General features: G+C 48.9%; 1 protein-coding gene and 1 long non-coding RNA gene across 5 annotated transcripts; one reads left to right on the forward strand and one right to left on the reverse strand.

Moving 5' to 3' along the window:
• Positions 1 to 329: 329 nt before the first annotated feature.
• On the reverse strand, positions 330 to 3,978 carry LOC307207322. The gene is made up of 2 exons (XR_013834644.1): positions 3,899 to 3,978; positions 330 to 879 (listed from the first exon to the last, which is right to left on the reverse strand). It is a non-coding gene; the product is annotated as an uncharacterized lncRNA (long non-coding RNA).
• On the forward strand, positions 3,758 to 23,075 carry B3GNT3 (UDP-GlcNAc:betaGal beta-1,3-N-acetylglucosaminyltransferase 3). Of its 4 annotated transcripts, none has more exons than XM_079960840.1 (2): positions 3,758 to 3,906; positions 19,998 to 23,075. In XM_079960840.1, the coding sequence occupies exon 2, from the start codon at positions 20,004 to 20,006 to the stop codon at positions 21,147 to 21,149; it is 1,146 nt and encodes a 381-aa protein (XP_079816966.1). In that variant the 5' UTR covers positions 3,758 to 3,906; positions 19,998 to 20,003; the 3' UTR covers positions 21,150 to 23,075. The 4 variants fall into 4 exon arrangements, with proteins under 4 accessions (XP_079816966.1, XP_079816963.1, XP_079816964.1 ...); XM_079960837.1 differs by having other exon boundaries at positions 3,897 to 3,986; XM_079960838.1 differs by lacking the exon at positions 3,758 to 3,906 and adding an exon at positions 9,241 to 9,391.
• The last annotated feature ends 55 nt before the right edge of the window (positions 23,076 to 23,130 follow it).

The following is a 23,130-nucleotide window of genomic DNA, read 5'->3' on the forward strand; positions in this document are numbered from 1 at the left end:
GGTGTTTAAAGTTTCCTAAAATCTTTCTTTGAAACACATTTATAGTATAAGCAGATTCCATGCTGGCAAATTCAGGACGCAGAAAAGGAAGTACCTTTATCACCCAGCGCTTAGCTGGACTGCAGAACTCCCTCCCACTGGAAGTTTTCCTCCTTTTCTCATTAGAACTCTCAGACAATCCGGTGAAGCTGAACATTGGGAGAGTTGAGAGAGGAGAGGAAGGGCTCATTAGATAAACTGGACTCTTTGCCACAAGAGGCAGTAGTAAATAATAATAATAATAATAATAATAATAATAATAATAATAATAATAATAGACAGTTGGAATGTTTTATTATTAATATTTTATTAGAAGAATTTCATTTATTAAAAGAGAAGAAAAAGAAAAGAGCAAATGAGGATGGAAAAGAAAGAAAAATAAGTTATTGACAATTATATGCACATTAGGATAATAAGGATATACACCACTGTATACTAATGCTTGGTAATATAACAGTGTTCTTTTCATTTTTTTAAATTGTTGGAACATAAGAAGGGGCTACTGGGTCATGCCTAGCAAATCATCATCATCATCATCCAATATCCTGTTCTCACAGTGGCCAGGCAGATGCCTATTATGGGAAACCCGCAAACAGGATTTGAACACGAGACTATCCCCTCCTCCTGAGGTTTCCTGCAACTGCCACCCAGAAGCATTTCTACTGCGGAGGCAGAGCACAGCCATCCATAGCCACGAATTGGCCCTCATCCTCTTTTGCAGCCATCCAAGTTGCTGGCCATTGCTACATCCTGTGGCAGGGAGTACCACGGTTCAGCTCTGCTGCTTCCTTTTATCTGTCCTGAATTTCACAACACTCAGCTTCCTTGCACGTCCTCAGGCTGTGCAAGACGATGGTGGAAGGGGAGAAGGAATGTGTGTGTGTGTGTGTGTGTGTGTGTGAGAGAGAGAGAGAACATCCAGTGCAAACAGGGTGTCAGCAAGTAAGCCTGCAGGTAGAACAGGAAAGTCTGGTCAGAGCCCCTGACTGTTTGCTCAGGGATGGTGACACGGCCGCTGCAGAAGGCGTTCATCATGCCTGGGGAACAACAAACTGGGCATAGCTGCAGGTGCTGTTCTCCTAGAAACAGCTTTATAAGGGGCACCCAGGGGTCATCCAGCCCAACCCACTGCAATAATTAAAATAATAATAATATATTATTATTTATACCCCGTCCATCAGGCTGGGTTTCCCCAGCCACTCTGTGCAGCTTCCAACAAATTATTAAAATACAATAGTCTGTTAAACATTAAAAGCTTCCCTAAACAGGGCTGCCTTCAAATATCTTTTAAATTGCATTTCTGGGTTATTTGTGGGGCATAGGAATTTGTTTTTTATTTTTCTCTCCAAAATATAATCCGGCCCCCCACAAAGTCTGAGGGACAGTGGACCGGCCCCCTGCTGAAAATGACCCCTGGTGTTTGCTGACCCGTGGTGTAGTTAGTTACTGCAGGGCCAGAATCGCAAATATACCCCCCATGGTCACCCTACCAGTTTCAGAACTCTCCAATTAACTCTCCCAACACCTTCTGAGGTCAAAGAATCTCAGGATTATAGGGTAGGAAGGGACCCCAAGGGTCATCCAGTCCAACCCCCTGCAAAGCAGGAATCTCCGCTAAAGCACTCTGGTAGATGGTCAAACGACCTCCCCTTATGAACCTCCAAGGAAGGAGAGTCCGCCACCTCTTTTCCATGGTAGAAAAGTACTTGCTGGCATGCAGACAACCTCTGCATACATTCCAGTTTGCCAGCACCCTTCTTAAATTGTGGCACCCAGAATTGGACACAGGATTCCAGGTGTGGTCTCTCCAAGGCAGAAGAGAGCAGTTCTGTTTTTTCCCTTGATCTGAACACTAAAGGGACCCCTGACCATTAGGTCCAGTCGCAGACGACTCGGGGGTTGCAGCGCTCATCTCGCTTTATTGGCCGAGGGAGCCGGTGTACAGCTTCCGGGTCATGTGGCCAGCAGGACTAAGCCACTTCTGGTGAACCAGAGCAGCGCACGGAAACGCCATTTACCTTCCCGCCAGAGCGGTACCTATTTATCTACTTGCACTTTTGACGTGCTTTTGAACTGCTAGGTTGGCAGGAGCAGAGACTGAGCAACGGGAACTGCCGGCCTTCCGATTGGCAAGCCCAAGGCTCAGTGGTTTAGACCAGAGCGCCACCCACGTCCCTTGATCTGAACACTATGCTCCTCTTAAACAGCCTAGAAGAGCACTCACTTTTTCTGCTGCTGCATCACCCTGTGGACTCATGTTCAGCTTTTGGTCCACCAAGACCCCTAGAGATCCTCTTCACAGGCCCTGCTAGTAAGCCAGGTGTCCCCCTTCCTATATTTTTGCATCTGGTTCTTCTTGCCCAAGTGCAGAACCTGACATCTGTCCCGACTAAAATTCATTTGTTAGCTTGCGCCCAGGTCTGCAATGTGTTGTGGTCATTTTGAATCTCCTGTGACCCCTCCTAGTTTGGTGTCCCCTCAATTCATTTTTTTCCAATTTAATTTTTATCAAGTTTCAACATTTTAAACATACAGTTTTATTCTCAGATGAGCCAAGAGTCATAAATCAGCTCAAATAATACATTTTGTAACTGTGGTTACCTGAGCTCAGTCACTGCGCAGGCAAGTGGAGCAGAGTCTGGGATGGCTCAATTGGTAGAGCAGGAGACTCAATCTCAAGAGTCGTGGGTTCGAGCCCTGCTTTGGGCAAAAGATTCCTGCACTGCAGGGGGTTGGACTGGATGACCCTCAGGGTTCCCACCATCTCTGCAATTCTATGATTCTGTGATTCTTTACAAAGCCTCCATGAATCGCCAACAGAGACTTAACTACAGACTTCTGATCCAGAGTAGAAGTTAACCACTCACAATTTAATCTCAATTCTTTGCTGCTGCTGCTGATTTCTGAGTCACTTTCCCCCATAAGGCTGTTTGCCAAATGGCATCGTACTATGGCTAGTCCTTGTCATGATTCTGACCCCCCCGTCCTGCCAATTGTACTCTCGCAGCACTTAAAAGATGTGTTCTTTCTAAAGTTTTAATCTATTGTGGTTTGCACACTTTCTGCAGGTTTTAAATTATTATTATTTATGACATTTATATACTGTTGTTCACCTGAGGATCACAGGGCGGCGTACAATATAAAAACAGAAAATTACATAGCAAAGTAACAAATGAAAACAGCACGCCGCCCCACCCCGTTTAAAAGGCAACAGATGGTTTAATTAGCCAAATTAAATTTTTAGTGATAACATTATCATTTCATCTTCCTTGCAAACCTCTTTCCCTTTAAAACCAACTGGCAGATAAATTGTATGAAATAACAATTTATAAAGTCTGTTTTCTTTCCCCTCTTTCTCCCCCCTCCTTTTGCTACATATTGTTGCAACATTATTATTATTTATTCCATTTATATACCCTTTTATCAAATGATCCCAGGGTAATATTGCACCAGTAATAAAAACATGATAAAAAGCATGATAAACATGAATACTGTCAGAGAATCGTAGAACTGTAGGGTGCATTTATTCATTTATTTACTACTACTATTATTTTTCCAAAACAGGGTGGGGAGAAGACAAAATTGGACCCTGTGGGTCCAACGAGGGGAAATTAAGCCGCCCAGGTGTTGCCTGGGAGATCTGGTTCCCTTCCTCCACGCCCTTGAGATTATTCCTCTTTTCTCTCTCTCTCGCTCAAACACACACCTGTAATCTTATCAGGCTCTCCTTCCACAAGCCAGGCAGGACCTCGCTCTGCTTCCCCCCTTCCTTTTTTGGGGTGCTTGGAGCCGACCTTGCTCTGGGCGTGGGGGTACCTTCAAGCCCCGCCCCTTGGCCGTGCCTGGCCCCGCCCCTTACCTGCCCAGGTGAGTCAGGCTACCAGGTGCGCGAGGCAGACGGACTCTTTGCGGAGTCCTGCAAGGCGGAGAGGAGGCTCAGTCTCTGGGTGAGTCCATTCAGAAGCCTGGGTGCTTTTGTGGGGGGTGGACAAAAAACCCCAATTAGAATTAGGATGTGTGTCTGTAGACTATTGTATTTTAATATTCTGTTGGAAGCCGCCCAGAGTGGCTGGGGAAACCCACCCAGATGGGCGGGGTATAAATAATAAATTATTATGATGATGATTATTCTCCAGATAAGCACAATAAACCCATGATAAAGAAATATTGTCACAGCAGGTTCAAAGTAGCATTAGGCTGGACTTTGTCTCTGAACTTGTTGATCCAAAACATTGCCAAAAAAATAAATAAATCTATTTCCTCCCCATTAACACGCAGGGCTGGTTGTAATTATTATCTTACTCAGAGTTTCCAGATTTTTCTCAACCCATTCAGGTGTAGTGGGACATGTGCTTTTTTCCCTTCCAGTTTTTAGCTGTTATAATCCTAAACACTTTTAAGCTATTATAACCTTAGCGTTTACCTTTTAGCTATTGCTTTATAATCTTAGTGTTTGCTTTTTAGCTATTATAAATCTTTGCAGCTGTTAAACACTATTTCTGGATGAAAATTAAAAAAAAAACTGGCAAGAGTTAAATGGTATAAAAAGTAAATAATCCACAAAATGAAGAGCCATACTGAGCAGTAAACAGGCGCAGTGGTGATCAGCCCTGCAGGGATTGATGTCCTCCGTGCGGCACTGGTTTGGGGCCTCTGGGAGTTGTAGTTTGGAAGAGCTGGAAGAGACTGGCGCCCTGCAGGCTGTTCCAGAAGATGCTTTCAGTTATTCTTATGTATTTATTTATACGCCATGTGAAAGGGACTCAAGGCAGCTGACATATAAAAGCAAGAACCACATTTTTTCGGGGGGGGGGTAATTAAAAAGCAGTTAAACATTGATAGACATAAGACTATCTATATCTATAAAATCTGTTTTAAATAGAAACAGCAGCAACTTTTCATTAAAGCAGTCAGCTCCCCAAAGACTGTTGGAACAAGGAAATCTTCAGCCAGGAAGGATCTGGGCTGTTTTCCTGAGGAAGGGAGTTCCAAAGATCCCAGCCAGCGAGAAGGGGGAATGTGGCTCTCTCTCTCTCTCTACATGTGAACTGTACAACAATCCTTCGAGGAAGGCTAGACTGAGAGGCCACACAGCTGGCTCCCCAGGTCAGACCATTTGTGGCCACCTGGGGGGATTTGAACCCCACAATGTCTCCAGGTAGGGCTGGAAGAGGCACCCTTCCCCCATCCCGGATATCTGCTGCCGGCTGAGCTGGAAGACTCAGCAGCATCCAGTGTTCCTACTTATGCCATCCTTTTGTTGGGAACCAAGAGGACTAGACTCTTCCTTCCTTTCTAGGGAGGACTGTAGCTCAGCAGAACATTCACTCCGCATGCAGGTACCTGAGCTCAGTCCCTTGAGGGCATCTCCGGTTAGACTAAACCCATGGAGAGACGCTCCTTTCTTGTCACTTGAAGTCCTACTCTCTGGAGCAGGAGAAACCAAGCTTGCTCCACCTTCCTTGAGGCAGCCCTTGAGATGTATGAAGATGGCTCTCCTATCTCCTCTCAGTCTCCTCTTTCCCAGGCTAAACATACCCAGCTCCTTCAACTGTTCCTCATCAGGCTTGGTTTCCAGCCCCTTCATCATCTTGGTCACTCTCCTCTGCACACCTTCCAGCTTCTCCACATCCTTCCTAAATTGTGGTGCCCAGAACTGGACACAGAATTCCAGGTGTGACCTGACCAAGGCAGGATAGAGTGGCACTGTGACTTCTCTTGATCTGGAAACTAGACTTGTGGATGTGGCCTAGGATGGCATTAGCTTTTTTCGCTGCTGCATCACACTGTTGACTCATGTTCAGCTTGTGGTCCACCAAGACCCCTTGGTCCTTTTCACATGGACTCTCCTTCCTTGGAGGTTTTTAAGCACAGGTTGGGCGGCCGTCTGTCATGGATGCTTGAGCTGAGATTCCTGCACTGAAGGGGGTTGGACTGGATGACCTTTGGGGTTCCTTCCAACTCTACCATTCTATGATTCTACTGGCAAGGCAGGTGTCCCCCATCTTATATTTGTGCATCTCGTTCTTCCTGCCTAAGTGCAGAACCTGACATTTTCCCTCTGGAGATGCTTTGGTCTCTAGTGGGGAACAAACCCCTCATGAGACGACCAGGCTGTCAGGTTTGCACTCTCTCCATCTAAATCCAGGCCTGAATATGTGAATAAATCAAATTTCTAAGCTGCAACAGCCTAGAATAGCATTGGCGTTTTTTATTTTTCATGCTCCTCTGCCCTCCGGAGTCCGAGGTAGCAATGCTTCTGGAAACCAGGAGGGGAGAGTTGCTCTTGCACTCCAATCCTGCTTGTGGGGTTTCCCAAAAGTGGCAATAGGTCGGCCGCTGTGAGAACGGAATGCTGGACTAGGTGGCCCATTTCCCTGATCCAGCAGGTCCTTGTACTCTTGTAGAACCTCCAGGTCCAGAAGGAGTCTATCTCCATTCCCCAGTCCTTGGGGACATTGGGCCACTGGGAGGACAGGGTGCTGGACTAGGTGGGCTGCTTCACCCCCTTTTTGGCTCCTGCTACACTTGGGGTCCCCCCAACCCCTGGATTCCAGGTCCCGTGAGATCTCCAAGTTCACCGGAGATCCAGCACCCAAGCTCAGCCCTGCTCCCCCGGCTGCCTCTGGTGACTCACTGTTAACTTGGAGCAGATTTTGCCAAATTATTACCGCCTATCGTGCCCTGGGGCCGCTTGCAAAAGAGCGGCTCGCTCAACAGGCATTTCTGGTCCCCGTTAGGAAACTGTTGACTCCCGGGGACTGTCTGGGTGGCAGAACCAGCCGGGGCTCCGCACCGAGATGAGGCAACCTCCCCAGAGGACAGATTTATCCCCTTTTCCTCTGGAAATTGTTTTTTGGTCCCGTTTGCAAAATAAAATAAGCCACTTCTTCCTCCGGAGGTGGCATCTCACTCGGAGCAGAACCTGCCCAAATCAGCTGGCGTGGCTCACTGAGCTTGCTCTGGTTTCGGTGAGTCTACTCTGAGTAGAGGTCACCCTGAATTTGGCTCCCAAAAAGACTGAAACAGGACAGGCTGATGTAGCCAAAGCTGCCTTCTGCTGAGCTAGACCATTCGTGGAATAGTAGAGGTGGAAGGGACCCCAGGGGTCATCTAGCCCAACCCCCTGCCCTGGTTCCTATCTGGCTGAGATTTGTGGAGGCAGCGGTGGCGCAGTGGTTAGAGTGCTGGACTAGGACCAGGAAGGGACCAGGGTCCCAATCTCCCTGCTCAGTGCTCATTGGGCGATGATGCCTTGGGGGCCAGTCGCTCACTCTCAGCCTGACTTTGAGAACCTGTTCACAACCAGGAATCGCAGCTAGATTATCAGAACTATACAGCTGGAATCTCAGGGTCATGGGTTTGAGCCCCACGTTGGGTGATAGATTCCTGCATTGTAGGGGGTTGGGCTAGATGACCCTTGGGGACCCCTTCCATTTTGATGATTCTGTGTGAAACGGCTGACCTCCTCACCACACAGCACTGCACTGGGTGGGCCTCGCCTCATTTTTGGCCACCTTGGATTGAGTCCAAAGAGGCTGATGGCAATTTCCACCTGCAAAGAAACCAGCTTAGCTGCATTCTGAGCTAGCAGAATGTCCTGGGCTGGATTTCTCTTGGGGCCAGTTTTGTGTGCAATGCAGAAGCGAATGCCGTGCGGCAGTGTGCTTGGAATGTGACTTGAGGTGGGGTCTGCCCGATGAGGGAGGGGTCCCCTTTTTGATGCTGCCTCTGGTTTGGTTGCAGCCCTGCAACATTCCACCGGTGACAGAAGAACCTCCTGATGGGATCAGGCCAGCTCCTGCTCTCAGAGGTGCTCAGAGTTAAGCTGTGGAACTCCCTGCCACAGGAGTGGCCCCAACTTGCATGGCTTTCAAAGAGGATTGGCCAAATCCATGGAGGAGGAGAGGGCTATCGATGGCTCCTAGCCAGGGTGGCTGTGCTCCAGTCAGAGGCAATGTATACTCCTGAATCCCAGTGCCTGGCATCCCCAGGAGGGGAGAGGGCACTTTTTCTGGAATCCTGCTTGCAGGGCATCTGTGAGAACAGGATGCTGGACAGACGGGCCCTTTTTGGGTCTGATCTAGCAATCCAGCTCTTCTTTTGGAACCTCCAGGTCCAGGGACAGTCTATCTGGATTCCTCAGTTCTTAGGGATCTCCAGCCCCTGAGAAGACAGGCGTATTGAATCATAGAAGTGCAGAGTTGGAAGGAACTCCGAGGATCATCTCATCCAACCCCCTGCAAGGCAGGAATTGTTAGCAGGGAGAATCATAGAAATGTGGAGTTGGAAGGGACCCTGAGGGTCATCCAGCCCAACCCCCTGCAAGGCAGGAATCTCAGCTGAAGCATCCCAGACAGATGGCCACCCAACCTCCAAGAAAGGAGAGTCCACCACTTCTCATAGGAGTCTGTTCTTGCTGTTGCAAATAAGGAAGAGACACTCTCTGTGTTTCCAATAAATGGCTGGCTGTGGAAGCGTTACAATGAAAGACTTTGAAGCAGAGTGGTGACCGTTGCCTTCAAAATTATAGGCAGGGCTCCGTCTGCCAGCTTCATTGTTTCCTTCATTTGGTGCAGGGATTTTATTTTCCAGATAAACAGGCCTCTGTTTTTGCACCTACACGCAGACCACTTTTCATTGTTCTCTGAGACATGGAGAAAAAGGGAAAGCGGGACATTCTGGGGTCAAGAGGGAAACTGGGACAGCTTTTGTAGTTCCGGAACTGTCCCTGTGAAACTGGGACCCTGGAGGGTCTGCAACTGCCTCACTGGGGCAAGACCTACTGGGGAGAGTTGCTCATTAGGCCTCAGTGCAAAGCAACTTCTGGCGTTCCATTCAAACCCATCCTTTTTTCCAAAAGCATGAGGTCTAGAAACTTAGCTCCTGCAGAAGTCCTCAGGTTCAATCCTGAAATCTGCCAGAAAGCCACTGCAGGGTCATCTAGTCCACAACCCACCCTAACTGGTAAATGATGCGGCTCCCTGTGTTTTGTTGAGTGAAGCACCCTGAGATAAATATATATCAAAGAGAGCATTTCCCAACTGGTCTGGAGTCAGTTTGTGCCTTAGCAAAGTCGATGCAGGAAACTGAGTTATTAATGCCTCCGGAAATTGTCGGAGGTTGCAAAACAGACCCCAAAATAGCTAGAAAGGGAAGCGAGAGTGGAAGCAATGGCTTCAGGTGCAAGCAGAGGCCAAGTGCCGCAGGGTGCAGGGAGTTCCTTTCTCCGAAACAGACCAAAGAACTGCTCAAGTCGAAGATGCAACTGGCAGAGGGCAGGATCCAAACTGGCAGATTAAAAGGGTGAGGAAGGAGATTCTGGTTTATCATCAGGAATAAGTTTCTGAGGGTAAGAGTCCTTCGATGGCAGAGTGGACTCCCATGAAAGGTGGTGTTGGGAGGTTTCTAAGCAGAGGTTGGGGGGCCACCTGCCAGGGATTCTCTACCTGTGCTTCCTGCATGGCAGGGGGTTGGACTGGATGACCCTCGGGGTCCCCTCCAATTCTATGACTCCATTTCACCATCCTGAAAGGATTTTTAAAGTTTCTTTTCTTTTCTTTTTTGCATTTTGGGAATTTGTTCCTTGCTGCCTTTGCACTTTGAAACACCTCTGGGCTGGCTGTGCAGATTGTTTGCTGGGAGATATTGCCAGATAAGGACTCCTTTAATTGGAGCCTGTGGCTTGGAGAAAGCAAACAGGGAGATAACAAGCGCTTGGCACCAGTGGCTCTGCGGGACTTGTTGCCACAACACACACAGAGAGAGAGAGAGACCAAGTCTTGGCTGGGAAGGAGGAAGAGGATCTAGGAATACAATGGTACCTTGGGTTAAGTACTGGTACTTAATTCGTTCCGGAGGTCCGTACTTAACCTGAAACTGTTCTTAACCTGAAGCACCACTTTAGCTAATGGGGCCTCCTGCTGCCGCCACACCGCCAGAGCATGATTTCTGTTCTCATCCTGAAGCAGTTCTTAACCTGAAGCACTATTTCTGGGTTAGCGGAGTCTGTAACCTGAAGCGTATGTAACCTGAAGTGTATGTAACCTGAGGTACCACTGTAATTATAACCGCAGGTCAGAGAAAAGGAAACTAAGGGAAGAAGAGGAGTTTGGATTTGATATCCCGCTTTATCACTACCCTAAGGAGTCTCAAAGCAGCTGATATTCTCCTTTCCCTTCCTTCCCCACAACAAGCACTCTGTGAGGTGAGTGGGGCTGAGAGACTTCAAAGAAGTGTGACTGGCCCAAGGTCACCCAACAGCTGCAGGTGGAGGAGCGGGGAATCGAACCCGGTTCCGCAGATTAGGAGTCCACCGCTCTTCACCACTACACCACACTGGCTCTCAAGAGACTTAAACCTTTGCTGTCTCTTGTCATGTGCAAAACTGACTTGCCCTTCAGGTGCTTTGGGGAGTCAGGCAGGGTGTTTACAGTCCAGAGCTTGCCTAGATGAAGAGAAGGAGAAACCCTCCAGGTGCAAAAGGACAAGCCTGTAAGAGTTGGAAGGGACCCTGAGTGTCATCTAGACCAACCCCCTGCAGTGGCCAAGGTGGGGCTCAAACCCATGACCCCGAGAGCAAGAGTCTCCTGCCCCAGCTACCCCCCTCCATCAATGCACAGTTCAGGGCTACAAAGAATGGTGTTGCAATCAGTATTACAGCATTATTGTATGTTGTTTGTGAGTTAGGCTCATAGAGGAAATGATTTAAATTATGATTCTTTTAAATAGACGGACAGGAGTCCTCTCCGCAGTCTGCCTCTTTCGTGCCCCGAAGGGCCAGAGTGTCCTCTGCACTCTGCAGTTCAGGGAAACCAACTTATTTGCTTGCGGCTTCTCATCCCTTCTTGATGGACTTCTTCAATTGCACAAGAACACCTTTGTTCACGTGTAGAGTGAGAAGCGGAGCACGAGGCTCTCCGAAGGCAGCCCTGTATGGGGGAGGTTTGTTAATGCTTGATGTATTATTATTATTATTATTATTATTATTATTATTATTATTTTGTATATGCTGGAAGCCACCCAGAGTGGCTGGGGCAACGCCGTCAGCTGGGCAGGGTACAAATAAGACTATTATTATTATCCTCATTATTATGTGCTAGGATCAGCTGCATGGTTGATGTGACGTCAAACCAAGGCACTTGAGTCTTCCCTCTGGACGGAGCCCTGGTTGCCCCAGGCCACTGAGAAGCTACTTCCTCCTCCTCTTCCCCCTTCCCAGCATTTCCTCCTCACTGTGTGGAAACTGCCCTGGGGCTAGGATGATCCTAGTGCCAGTTTCAAATGTTACTCTTCCAGAACTGGGATGGGTTCCATCAGGAGTGAGGAGCCTGTCCTCTTCATAGAATCATAGAGTTGGAAGAGACCACAAGGGCCATCGAGTCCAACCCCCTGCCAAGCAGGAAACACCATCAGAGCACTCCTGACATATGGTTGTCAAGCCTCTGCTTAAAGACCTCCAAAGAAGGAGACTCCACCACACTCCTTGGCAGCAAATTCCACTGTCAAACAGCTCTTACTGTCAGGAAGTTCTTCCTAATGTTTAGGTGGAATCTTCTTTCTTGTAGTTTGGAACCATTGCTCCGTGTCCGCTTCTCTGGAGCAGCAGAAAACAACCTTTCTCCCTCCTCTATGTGACCTCCTTTTATATATTTGAACATGGCTATCATATCACCCCTTAACCTCCTCTTCTCCAGGCTAAACATGCCCAGCTCCCTTAGCCGTTCTTCATAAGGCATCCTTTCCAGGCCTTTGACCATTTTGGTTGCCCTCCTCTGGACACGTTCCAGTTTCTCAGTGTCCTTCTTGAACTGTGGTGCCCAGAACTGGACACAGTACTCCAGGTGAGGTCTGACCAGGGCAGAATACAGTGGCACTATTACTTCCCTTGATCTAGATGCTATACTCCTATTGATGCAGCCCAGAATTGCATTGGCTTTTTTAGCTGCCGCGTCACACTGTTGGCTCATGTCAAGTTTGTGGTCAACCAAGACTCCTAGGTCCTTTTCACATGTACTGCTCTCAAGCCAGGTGTCACCCATCTTGTATTTGTGCCTCTCATTTTTTTTGCCCAAGTGCAATACTTTACATTTCTCCCTGTTAAAATTCATCTTGTTTGTTTTGGCCCAGTTCTCTAATCTGTCAAGGTCGTTTTGAAGTGTGATCCTGTCCTCTGGGGTGTTAGCCACCCCTCCCAGTTTGGTGTCATCTGCAAATTTGATCAGGATGCCCTTGAGTCCATCATCCAAGTCGTTGATAAAGATGTTGAATAAGACCGGGCCCAAGACAGAACCCTGTGGCACCCCACTAGTCACTCTTCTCCAGGATGAAGAGGAACCATTGATGAGCACCCTTTGGGTTCGGTCAGTCAGCCAGTTACAAATCCACTGAGTGGTAGCATAGTCAAGACCGCATTTTACCAGCTTCTTTACAAGAATATCATGGGGCACCTTGTCAAATGCCTTGCTGAAATCAAGGTAGGCTACATCCACTGCGTTCCCTTCATCTACTAGGCTTGTAATTCTGTCAAAAAACGAGATCAGGTTCGTCTGACATGACTTATTTTTCAGAAATCCATGCTGACTATTGGTGATCACTGTATTCCTTTCTAGGTGCTCACAGACTGTTTGCTTAATGATCTGCTCCAGAATCTTCCCTGGTATTGATGTCAGACTGACTGGGCGGTAATTATTTGGGTCCTCTCTTTTCCCCTTTTTGAAAATAGGGACAACATTTGCCCTCCTCCAGTCTGCCGGGACTTCGCCTGTTCTCCAGGAATTCTCAAAGATGACTGCCAGTGGTTCTGAGATCACATCTGCCAGTTCTTTTAATACTCTTGGATGCAGTTCATCTGGCCCTGGAGACTTGAATACATCTAGACTAGCCAAGTATTCTTCTACTATCTCCTTAGTTATTCTGGGCTGTGTTTCCTCTGCTGAATCATTTGCTCCAAATTCTTCAGGTCGGGCATTGTTTTCTTTATCGGAGAAGACTGAGGCAAAGAAGGCATTGAGGAGTTCAGCCCTTTCTGTGTCCCCTATTTGCATTTCACCATCTTCTCCTCTGAGTGACCCTACTGTTTCTTTGTTCTTCCTTTTGCTACGAACATACCCATAAAAGCCTTTTTTGTTGCTTTTAACCTCTCTAGCAAGGCTGAGTTCATTCTGTGCTTTAGCTTTTCTGACTTTGTGTCTACACGTGCTGGCTATTTGTTTGAATTCCTCTTTGGTGGTTTCCCCCCTTTTCCATTTTTTGTACACATCCTTTTTTAATCTTAACTCAGTTAAAAGTTCTTTAGATAGCCACCCTGGCTTCCTTAGGCACCTTCCATGTTTCCGTCTCATTGGGATTGCCTGAAGTTGTGCTTTTACTATCTCCCTCTTAACAAACTCCCAGCCATCATGAACTCCCTTTCCTTTTAGTATTACTGTCCATGGGATCTCACCCAGCACTTCCCTAAGTTTTATGAAGTCGGCTTTCTTAAAGTCAAGAAATTGAATCCTAGTATGCTTGGCTGCTCCTTTCCGCTGTATAGTAAACTTCAGAAGAGCATGATCACTCGCGCCTAATGATCCTTCCACTTCTACCCCACTAACCAGGTCATCAACATTGGTTAGGACCAGATCTAAAATGGCTGTTCCTCTTGTTGCTTCTCCCACTTTCTGGACAACGAAGTTGTCTGCAAGGCCAGTGAGGAATCTGTTTGACCTTATGCTCTTGGCTGAGTTTGACATCCAGCAAATATCCGGGTAATTGAAGTCCCCCATTACTACTATCTCCCTTCCTTTTGCATGCTTGGCCATCTGTTCCAGGAAGGCATCATCTATGTCCTCCGTTTGGCTTGGGGATCTATAGTAAACTCCCACAATGAGGTCCCTGTTATTCTTCTCTCCCTTAATTTTGACCCAAATGCTCTCACTTTGGCTTTGAGGTTCTAAATCTTGGATCTCTTCACAGGTATACACATCCCTGACATATAACACCACTCTTCCATGTGTTGCTGAACACACACCCTTCGGGGTAAAGTTTAGTATTACAATTTTCTTTTTATAATGTATATAAAACAGAGAGGATGATTGCAACAACAGGCAAAAATTAAGAGAGGAAAAGCAGAATGGTAAAATAAGGATGTAGAATGAGTAGTTGCACGTGAGTTAAAATAGCAATGTTAACGGGAAAATCCAAGGGCTCTTCTTGGACAAAAGCAAAGATACCAACCAGGATAACTTGGAGCAAAACAGCAGCCTGTAGGCTTGGTCTTTATTGAAGAGTGTCGCGACAGGACTCCCACCCGCAACAAGATGAAGCAAAATGGAAGCCCAGAACAAAAGAAGACCCCCAACTTTTATTAGTTACTAATCCCCCAAACTCCACCCCTAAGACTACATCACAACTACATCACAAACAGGAGGGGTTGAGGGAGGAGTTGTGGAGGTAACCTGAGTATCTTGTCACCTGGCTGCTTCCCCCTTTCCCCCTCCCCATGAGTACTTTCCAGGAGACAGAGGGGAGTTTGCAGTTTCCTACCCCCAGAGGGAAGAGCTGATTATTGTCCTTTGTTCCAGTTCGTGCTGAATCCACTCCCATATGCAAGTTCTTTGTGACCTTGATGGTCTTCTGTCTAGGACCATCAGGGTTGGCATAGCAACTGGGCAGGGCTCCCGTGTATGTGCTGGGATGCTCAAGGGATTATGGCTGCCCTGTATCAAACCTTCCCCATTTTGTAGTCCTTCCTTCATGGAGTAAAATAAAAGTGGAACGGTGCAGATGCGATGTATGGTTGATTTTCTATGAATTTATAACAGAAGCATAGCGTATGTCGTGTGTGTGTGTGTGGAGTTTGTACAAACTGAATGATGGGGGGGGGGTTTTCCTGCGACAGCAAAGTCCAAGGAAAGACTGTCAACTTAATCCGATCATCAGGTGCAGTTCCCCTCTGGTCACCCTTTTTATGGAAAACATGAGGACTAGGATCTTTGGATGATATTCATCATCCCTGAGCATTGGCCGTGATGAAGGCTGCTGGGGCTTGGCACCCCATAGCGTCCGAGTCCCTAAGACGAAGCGCAGGCAGGCAGCCATAAGGACATTTGGATGGTCCTGCTGTCATGGGCTGTTTGGGCGCAGAGAAGGAGGCTCACAGCCAGGGGTTTGGTGGTGGGACGAAGATGAGGGAGAAGAATGGGAGGAGAAGGTGGAGGAAGCTGAAGAGGCAACAGGGCTTAGTGAGTGGGGAGAGTCTGTGGCAGAGAGCAGTCCAGAACCAGAGGCAGAAGAGGTTTCTGGAGAGGGAGGAGGCCAAGAGGCAGGGAGGAGACTGGCTGGGGAAGAGTCACGGGTATCTCCCCCTGTAGGAATAACGAGGACAACGATGCAGGTGAGCTGTGCAGAAGCTCTGTAGAGACTCCTTTTATTAGCAGAAGTCAGCAACTGGAAACAGTAGTGAAACCACTCTGAACATGACGTATTTCCATCTAAGGACGTTTCCAGCATTAACAAATACACGTGTTTGCAGGTGTTTCCCTAAAATGCGTCCCCGGTCATGCTCCAGCCAAGCGTTATGTCTAGTAACCAAATCTGTGAGAGGACAAACGGCCAGGGGAAACCCCCTGTCTTCTAGCCAGGGAGCGTGGGCGCAAGGCTCCTTGGCACACTGTTGCATGCCGGGTGCGAGGTTTGCCTCAGCACAAGCGGAGCGTTACCGCCACATCCCCCTCCTGTTGTGACCAACTCCCCTCCCTGCTGGTCTGCCAGAACCAGAAGAGGTATGAAGAGCGTGGTTGGCTGCACCCAGGTGTAGCCTCAGATTGCTTGGGGAAAGTCCTGAAGAGGAGGGGACTGAGGCGGGAGGAATCGGCGGGGGACGCCCAAGGGAACCCCCATATGAAGACGGCTCAGAAACAAGGGGTTGGAGGTGGGATTATGATGAATGGCTGGAAGGAGAAGATGATGAGGAGGAGTGTGGTGTGGGAAGCAGAAGAAGTAACACAGCTTAGTGAGCGGAGAGAGTTGGTGGCAGAGAGAAGTCCAGAATCTGAGGCAGGAGAGGAGGGAGGGTCTCCATTTCTGTGGTGGCAAGCTCCTGTTACCGGAAAAAAGTTGCAGCAAAACATCATCTACCATCAACTTAAAATCATACTCCTCACTTAAGCTACTCGGAGGAAGACTCTTTGGAGCCTCTCTCAAATAAACATTTGCACACTTCATTCTCATTTTTTTTTTGTCCTGTTTAAGATTGATAAGGCCCAACATGGCTTCCTTAGATTTAAAATTTTTGAAGCAAGCTTGCAATTTAAAAACTATGTGCATTTAAGAACAGTCTGTGGATGCCGAAGCCAATGTAAACACAAAACCTTTAAATATTTCTAAAACTTTGAGTACATCTCTTATTCATTTTTTTATTATTTTTTTTAGAGAAACTAAGATCTCTAATGCGTGGGCTCTCAGGCTGGGCTGTTATTATATCTACTGCCTTCTGAGCACCATTAAGTTTACGGTTTCATGTTCTAGCTTTAGGTTATAGTTTAACAACACAAATTTGATGTGTTAGCTCTCCCTAAGGGTTCACACCCTGATTTTGTTGAAGGATCCCTGAGGTGGCCGCTGTGCCCTGGGTTCCAGGTGGTGGGCCTAAGCCACCCACTAAAAGTTACAACAGTCTCGCAATCTGTACTTGGAAAGGCCATTTTGCCCCTTTATTTTATTTTATTTTATTTTTCCCAGTTGTAGATGACAAACTGGAGGGGCGTATCAGAATCCTCTCTGGGGCAAAAAGGCTTCGTGGAAGCTTTGTTGCCAGGAGGAGTCCAGCTGGGGTGTTCAGAAGAGTGAGCTCCCATTTCCCTTTAGGGGGGGTTGCTCAGTAGATTACGCTGGGAGATAGAAGGACGGGTACAAGAAAGGGACAAAGAAGGGGGGGTAGAGAAAAGAATATTCTATCAGTATTCAAGTTATCTTTCAGCTAAAGCAATCCCTGCCTACCAGTAAACTACAAGCAATTTGTCTGGAAACCACAGGCCCTAGCCTGGAAAACCACGGGTCCCTTTGACCTGGAAAATAACCACGGATCTGGAATTGATTTCAGTGCTGCTTACAAGACTAACCCTAGTGAGGGGCCCCGGTTTGTGAACCTCCCGTTCTACCATCCACGACAGCCTCCTGCCTAGCCTTTGAGACTAAGTTCGGGATTCCCTACTGAATGCCTGCGCAGTGCAGTGCCAGATCGCGGTCCAAGAAAACAAAGATTTGAAAGGAAGCAAATGAGAGAGAGAGAGAGAGAGAGAGATTTCAGGACGTTTCTGGCCACACTCTGAAAGGAGACATCGAGAAAAAAGAAAAGAGAGTTCCCGCGGTTTCTCCGGCCACACTCCGAGAGAGAAACTGGGAGAGAGAGAGAGAGAGAGAGGAAGTTTCCAGGACGTTCCTGGCCACACTCCAAAAAGAGACGTCAAGGAAGGAAAGAAGAAAAAGTCTAGCTGTCGTGGAGAAGTTGCTTTTCCACCCCCCTCCCAATGTATTAATTTCAAACCATACTCACGTTTGTAGATGTCCCTCGTGGATCCCGGGATCCTTTCTCTTTAGCTGGCTTGACCTTGCCTTTGCTCCCCCTGGCTGGGCTTTTGGTGACGATTGATTACCGCCCGCAAAGAGGAGGCAGGGAGAGGAAAAGGATCCCTGGGCTAAGGTTGCCCAGTGGCGCCCGATCCTCTCTATCTCCCCCCTCACCTTCACAGGACGACCAAGAGTCCCTGAGCATGGTCGCCAAATTGTTAACGGAAAAATCCGAGGGCTCCCTTGGACAAAAAGTAAAGACACCAACCAGGATAACTTGGAGCAAAACAGCAGCCTGTAGGCTTGGCCTTTATTGAACTGTTGCAACAGGGTGCTCCCCTCATTTGCAGGAGAGAGGAAAGGACACAGAAAAATGGTGTGCAAGGCCTTATAAAAACTTTTGAAATTCCCACCCTGTAGATCAAGACCACCCCCCAGAAACATCATACATACATCACAGAAAGGAGGGGTTGAGGGAGGGGTGGTGGTGGTAACCTGAGTGTCTTGTCACCTGGCTGGTTCCCTTCTCCCCCTCCCCATGAGTCATTTTCAGAAGACAAAATGTAGTCGCAGTTTCCTGCCCCCTGAGGGGGAATCCAATCACTGTTCTTTTCTCATGTATGCAGTCCGTTGTGTTGCTGATGGTCTTCTGTCTGAGACCATCAGGGTTGGCATAGCAACTGGGCAGGGCTCCTGTGCATGTACTGGTATGCTCAAGGATTATGGCTGCCCTGTATTAGACCTTCCCCATTTTGTAGTCCTTCCTTCATGGAGTAAAATAACAGTGGAACAGTGCAAATCCGATGTATGGTTGATTTTCTATGAATTTATAACAGAAGCGTAGTGTATGTAGTGTGTGAGTGTGAGTGTGTGTGAAGTTTGTACAAACTGAATGATTGGGGGGGGGGTTCCTGCTACACTCCTGTCCCCTCTTTGTCTCCCAGAACCTGAAGAGGTATGAAAAGGGCGGAGGAAAGGTTGGCTGCATGTAGGTGCAGTCTCCAGTTGCTTGGGGAAAACCCTGGAGAGGAGGGGATTTAGGTGGCTATGGGGAGGCCGGGACCTTCAGTCTCTGCAACTGCTTCATGGGGGTAAGAACTACTGGGGAATAGTTGCTGTGCTCACTAGGCTTGACAGCCTGTGTAGATCCTGTTTTTGCCAGAAAATGTTAGGATTTTACGTAACCAGTGCTGGTTAGTGTGATTAGTATAAATCACATGAGATGTCTGAGAAGAGTGTGGGAACGGAAGACTGTCTTATCTCTTGCGTCTGAGAGTGTTATTGGACTGTACTTTCGTTTTGTTGTGTGCTTTCTGGTTTTCTGCCAGAGTTTGGAAGGCACAGACGTGATTATGGATTCTCTGTATATATTGTGAATAAAACGTAGTTTAGATCTTCTTGCTGCGTGATGCCGAAAGACTGGTGTGCACTTTTTGTATGAGAAGTGTTGCAGAGGGGCACTCGGGAGTGAAGGGACATGCCATTCCAGAGACGTGCCTACTGGGAGACGCTGGGAGGTACTGGGGGTCTGCCGTCCCCCCCAGGAGCACTTTCCTATTTGCATGGTGTGATTTACTCCTGGTTCCTGCCTGGATCAGTCCTCGGTGGGCGTATGTGTGTGAGAGAGAATCTACCTCATTCCCTGAGCTGTAGGGTTGGAAGTGTTGCGGCAAAAATCTGGGTGCGAGGCTGCTCTGCCACCCAGCTCATCGGACTAAGTCCGTGGGTCCCTGCGGAGGAAAATGAGCTCAGCCGGAGACAGGAGCAAACAGCAGAAGATCCAAGTTTATTGCGCAACAGGTTCAAGGCAAGATTGAACAGTGAGAAAGGGGTGACATGAGTTTTTGAAACTCCCTCCATGTCCCAGAATACAGTGCAAAACACGTCATGAATACATTAAAGAGAGGTTTGGTTACACAGATTACATCATGAATATATTAAAGGGAGGTTGGGTTACACAGATTACATATGGAGGAGGGAGGGGGGAATATGCAGAGCTGGAGATATGCGCAGATAAACACTTCCTGGGGATGAGAAAACAATGGTCCCAAATATGCATAGTCTGCTACCTGACATTGCCTGGAGGAAAGGCTGATCAGAGCGATTTGACAGGATTAGGGTCTTAACACCTTGCTTGAGGGATTATGCTGGACAGGGGAGGTGTCATGGAGTCCTAGAGGAATTGAGCAAACTGGCACGTTGATTTTCTATGAATTTTATAGATTTTAGTCCCTTTTGACATTGACAATTGGAAATAAATTGATATATTGTAGCGAAGAAGAAGGTGAAGAAGACATGCCCCCCCCTTCCGTATCAGAAGGGACCCCAAGGGTCATCCAGCCCAAACCCTGCAACACAGGAATCCCTCGTGTGCCTCTCACCCCCTCTGTTCTCCCCTTCTCTCCCAGGTGGACATGTCGCGACGTTGGTCCTACAAGCTGGAAGCTGCCGTCTTGGGTGTGGTGGGCTTCATGGGGCTCTGCTTTCTCCTCCAGACGGATGAGGACCCTGCTGTCTTGACGGAGCCCAGAGCCGCCACCCCAAGTCCATCCACGCCTGCTGCCGCCACCCAGCCCTGGCGCAGCCCCGCTGCCGAGTGCCGCGAGAACGTCTCCGTGGCCAGCGTCCCTGGCTTTGCCGAGCTGCCGGGCCACATCCAGGACTTTTTGCGCTACAAGCACTGCAAGGTGTTCCCGCTGCTCCTGGACTTGCCAGAGAAATGCGGGCGCCCCGAGTCCTCGCACGAAGTCTTCCTCCTGCTGGCCATCAAGTCCTCTCCGGGGAACTACGAGCGCCGGGAGATCATCCGCAAGACCTGGGGCCGCGAGCGGACCTTTGAGGGCATCCACATCCGCAGGGTCTTCCTGGCGGGGGTCCCGGGGAATGCCCGCGATGCCCGCAAGCTTGGCCGGCTGCTGCGGCTGGAGACGGAGGAGCACGGGGACATCCTGCAGTGGGGCTTCCAGGACAGCTTCTTCAACCTGACGCTCAAGCAGGTCCTCTTCCACGCCTGGATGGAGTCTCGCTGCCCCGGCGTGCGGTTCGTCTTCAACGGGGACGACGACGTCTTCGCCAACACGGACAACATGGTGCGCTACCTTCTCGGCATCCCGGGTGCGGGAGATGAGCATCTCTTTGTGGGGCAGCTGATCACCAATGTGGGCCCCATCCGCGAGAAGTGGAGCAAGTATTACGTCCCCGAGCAGGTGACCACCTCCAAGTCGTACCCGCCCTATTGCGGCGGCGGAGGGGTCCTCATGTCTGGCTTCACCTCGCGGACCATCTACCAAAAGTCCCTGGGCATTGAGCTGTTCCCCATCGACGACGTCTACCTGGGCATGTGCTTGGAGAGGGCGGGACTGGCGCCTGCCTCGCACATGGGCATCCGCACAGTGGGGGTGCGCGTGCCCTCGTCCAAGCTCGAGTCCTTCGACCCCTGCTATTACAAGGAGCTGCTCCTGGTGCACCGATTTGTTCCTTATGAGATGCTGGTGATGTGGGATGCCATCCACCAACCAGACTTGGTCTGCGGGAAGAAAGTCATTTTCCGAAACCTCTGAGGCGGGGGGGGGGGATTTTGGATGTGTGTGTGAATGGGGGAAACTGCAATGGAGGATGCCCTTTCCTTGCAGGATTTGCTCCTCTCTTGAACTCGTCTCCTGCAGCAGAGGGCAATGTTTCTTTGAGGGTTCCCACTCTCTCAAACTCTTTTCCCCTGGACAGAGAACCACAGGGAGGGTGTGTGTCTCTGTATTTGAGGGGCTGCGGCAGCTCTGGGGTGGGGTGGGGCTTGTTGGGGTAATTTATTCTTCACCCTTAGCCCTTCAGTGTAAGCTGAGCAGATGCCTTGGGTGCAGCTGGCTTCTCTTGGACTGGTTTGACTTCTTCGAAGGGGGAAGCCTTTGCAAAAGGGATGGCAATAAATAATTGAACATGGAAATCGTAGCAGCTTTGACAATCCTGACCCACAATGCAACACCGCTCTGGGGTCTTCCTGGTAGGACGTGCTGCGCCCAGGAACCCCAAAACTCCTTTCTCTTCCAGCTCTAAGGTTCTATGATTCTGTCCTCCTTGTGGAAAAGAGGCAGCTGTGGTTTGGGTTGGGCAAAGGGCGGCCTGGAGTTCCTGTTTGGGGAGCAGCCATAAGGCTGGTGTGGGTGATATTTCGTTCCCATGTCAGCAAACGAAGAAAGGCAGTGTGGTGCAGTGGTTAGTGTGTTGGACCAGGACCCAGGAGGGACGAGGATTTGAATCCCACCACTCAGCTGTGACGCTCAGTGTGGACCTTCGAGGTGGTTGGAGTCTCTCTCGTCTCTCTCTCAGCCTAGCTTCCTCCCCTTCCAACTCTAGGATGCTATGATTTGCAGTGGCTCCTGACTGGATCTGCGTTCAGGTGCTGTGCTCACCCTTGCTTACATAATTGCTTCCTTTGGCCTTGATCGACAGACGCTAAAGCAGGATGTCCTTCGTAAAGGCCAGGTAAACAGGGGGTGTGGTGCCTTACAGGGACTGCCATTGTTCCAGAGCCAGGAATGATCACCATAATGACGAGCAATCCACTACAAAGTTTCCTTACACCTGTTGCTCAATTTGCACCACAGGCCTGCAATTGTTTGATCTTGGCCCTTGCTCTCTTCCTGAGGCGCAACGGAGTGTGCTTTTGGGGCGTGGAGTCAAACTGCTGCACTAACAGCACCCAAGTGACCCCCCCTTGGCACAGGCCTGGGTCTTGTGTCTGGGCGTCCTGGGCTGCCCAGGGGTCAGCAAACTTTTTCAGCAGGGGGCAGGTCCACTGTCCCTCAGGCCTTGTGGGGTGCCGAACTATATTTTTTGGGGGGAAATGAACGAATTCCTATGCCCCACAAATAACCCAGAGATGCATTTTAAATAAAAGGACACATTCTACTCCTGTGAAAACATGCTGATTCCCAGACCATCCGTGGGCCGGATTGAGGAGGAGATTGGGCCCATAGCTTTCACTTTCAGATTTGAAAATAAGGCACCAGCAGCCTCACCTGTCCTGGGGACAGCCTACGGGATATCTAACAATCCGGGATAGCAGCAGGAAGCAATGGGAAATGGCGCTGGAATAAGGGAATTTCCAGCAAAAAAAGGGAAGGTTGACAGCTATGATTGGGCTGGACCCGACCCCTGGGCCTTAGTTTGCCTACCCATGGCCCAGACAATGAGACCTCCCCCCCTGGCCTCACTGATGGGGTAAAAAAGGAAAGCAGAGCGAGATGTTGGGTATCCGCTGGGCTGCAGGATTTGCCGAAAGGAGGCAGACAAGGCACCATCCAACTGCCTTAGGGACTCCTCTCCAGATTTCTGCAGGGTTTACACATTTATTCTCCCAAAATATCCCACAAGGCACTGCAAGTTTAGGGTCAGGCTTTTCCTTCCCCCAGATGGGCTCCTTTCCCAGGTGGGCAACCCGCCCCTCACTTCCCTGGAGAGAGGTGTGGCCCAGGGAGAGGACCGTGGCCTGGGGAACATTCTTTTTTTATTATTATTAAATATTTTCTTGATTTACAAAAGCGC

Source organism: Podarcis cretensis, assembly GCF_951804945.1.
Source record: "Podarcis cretensis genome assembly, chromosome: 18".
NCBI classification, from domain to species: Eukaryota; Metazoa; Chordata; class Lepidosauria; order Squamata; family Lacertidae; genus Podarcis; species Podarcis cretensis.

Coding starts and splice junctions, on each gene's coding strand:
- B3GNT3 (XM_079960840.1), top strand. CDS start 20,004: ATGTCGCGACGTTGGTCCTACAAGCTGGAAGCTGCCGTCTTGGGTGTG.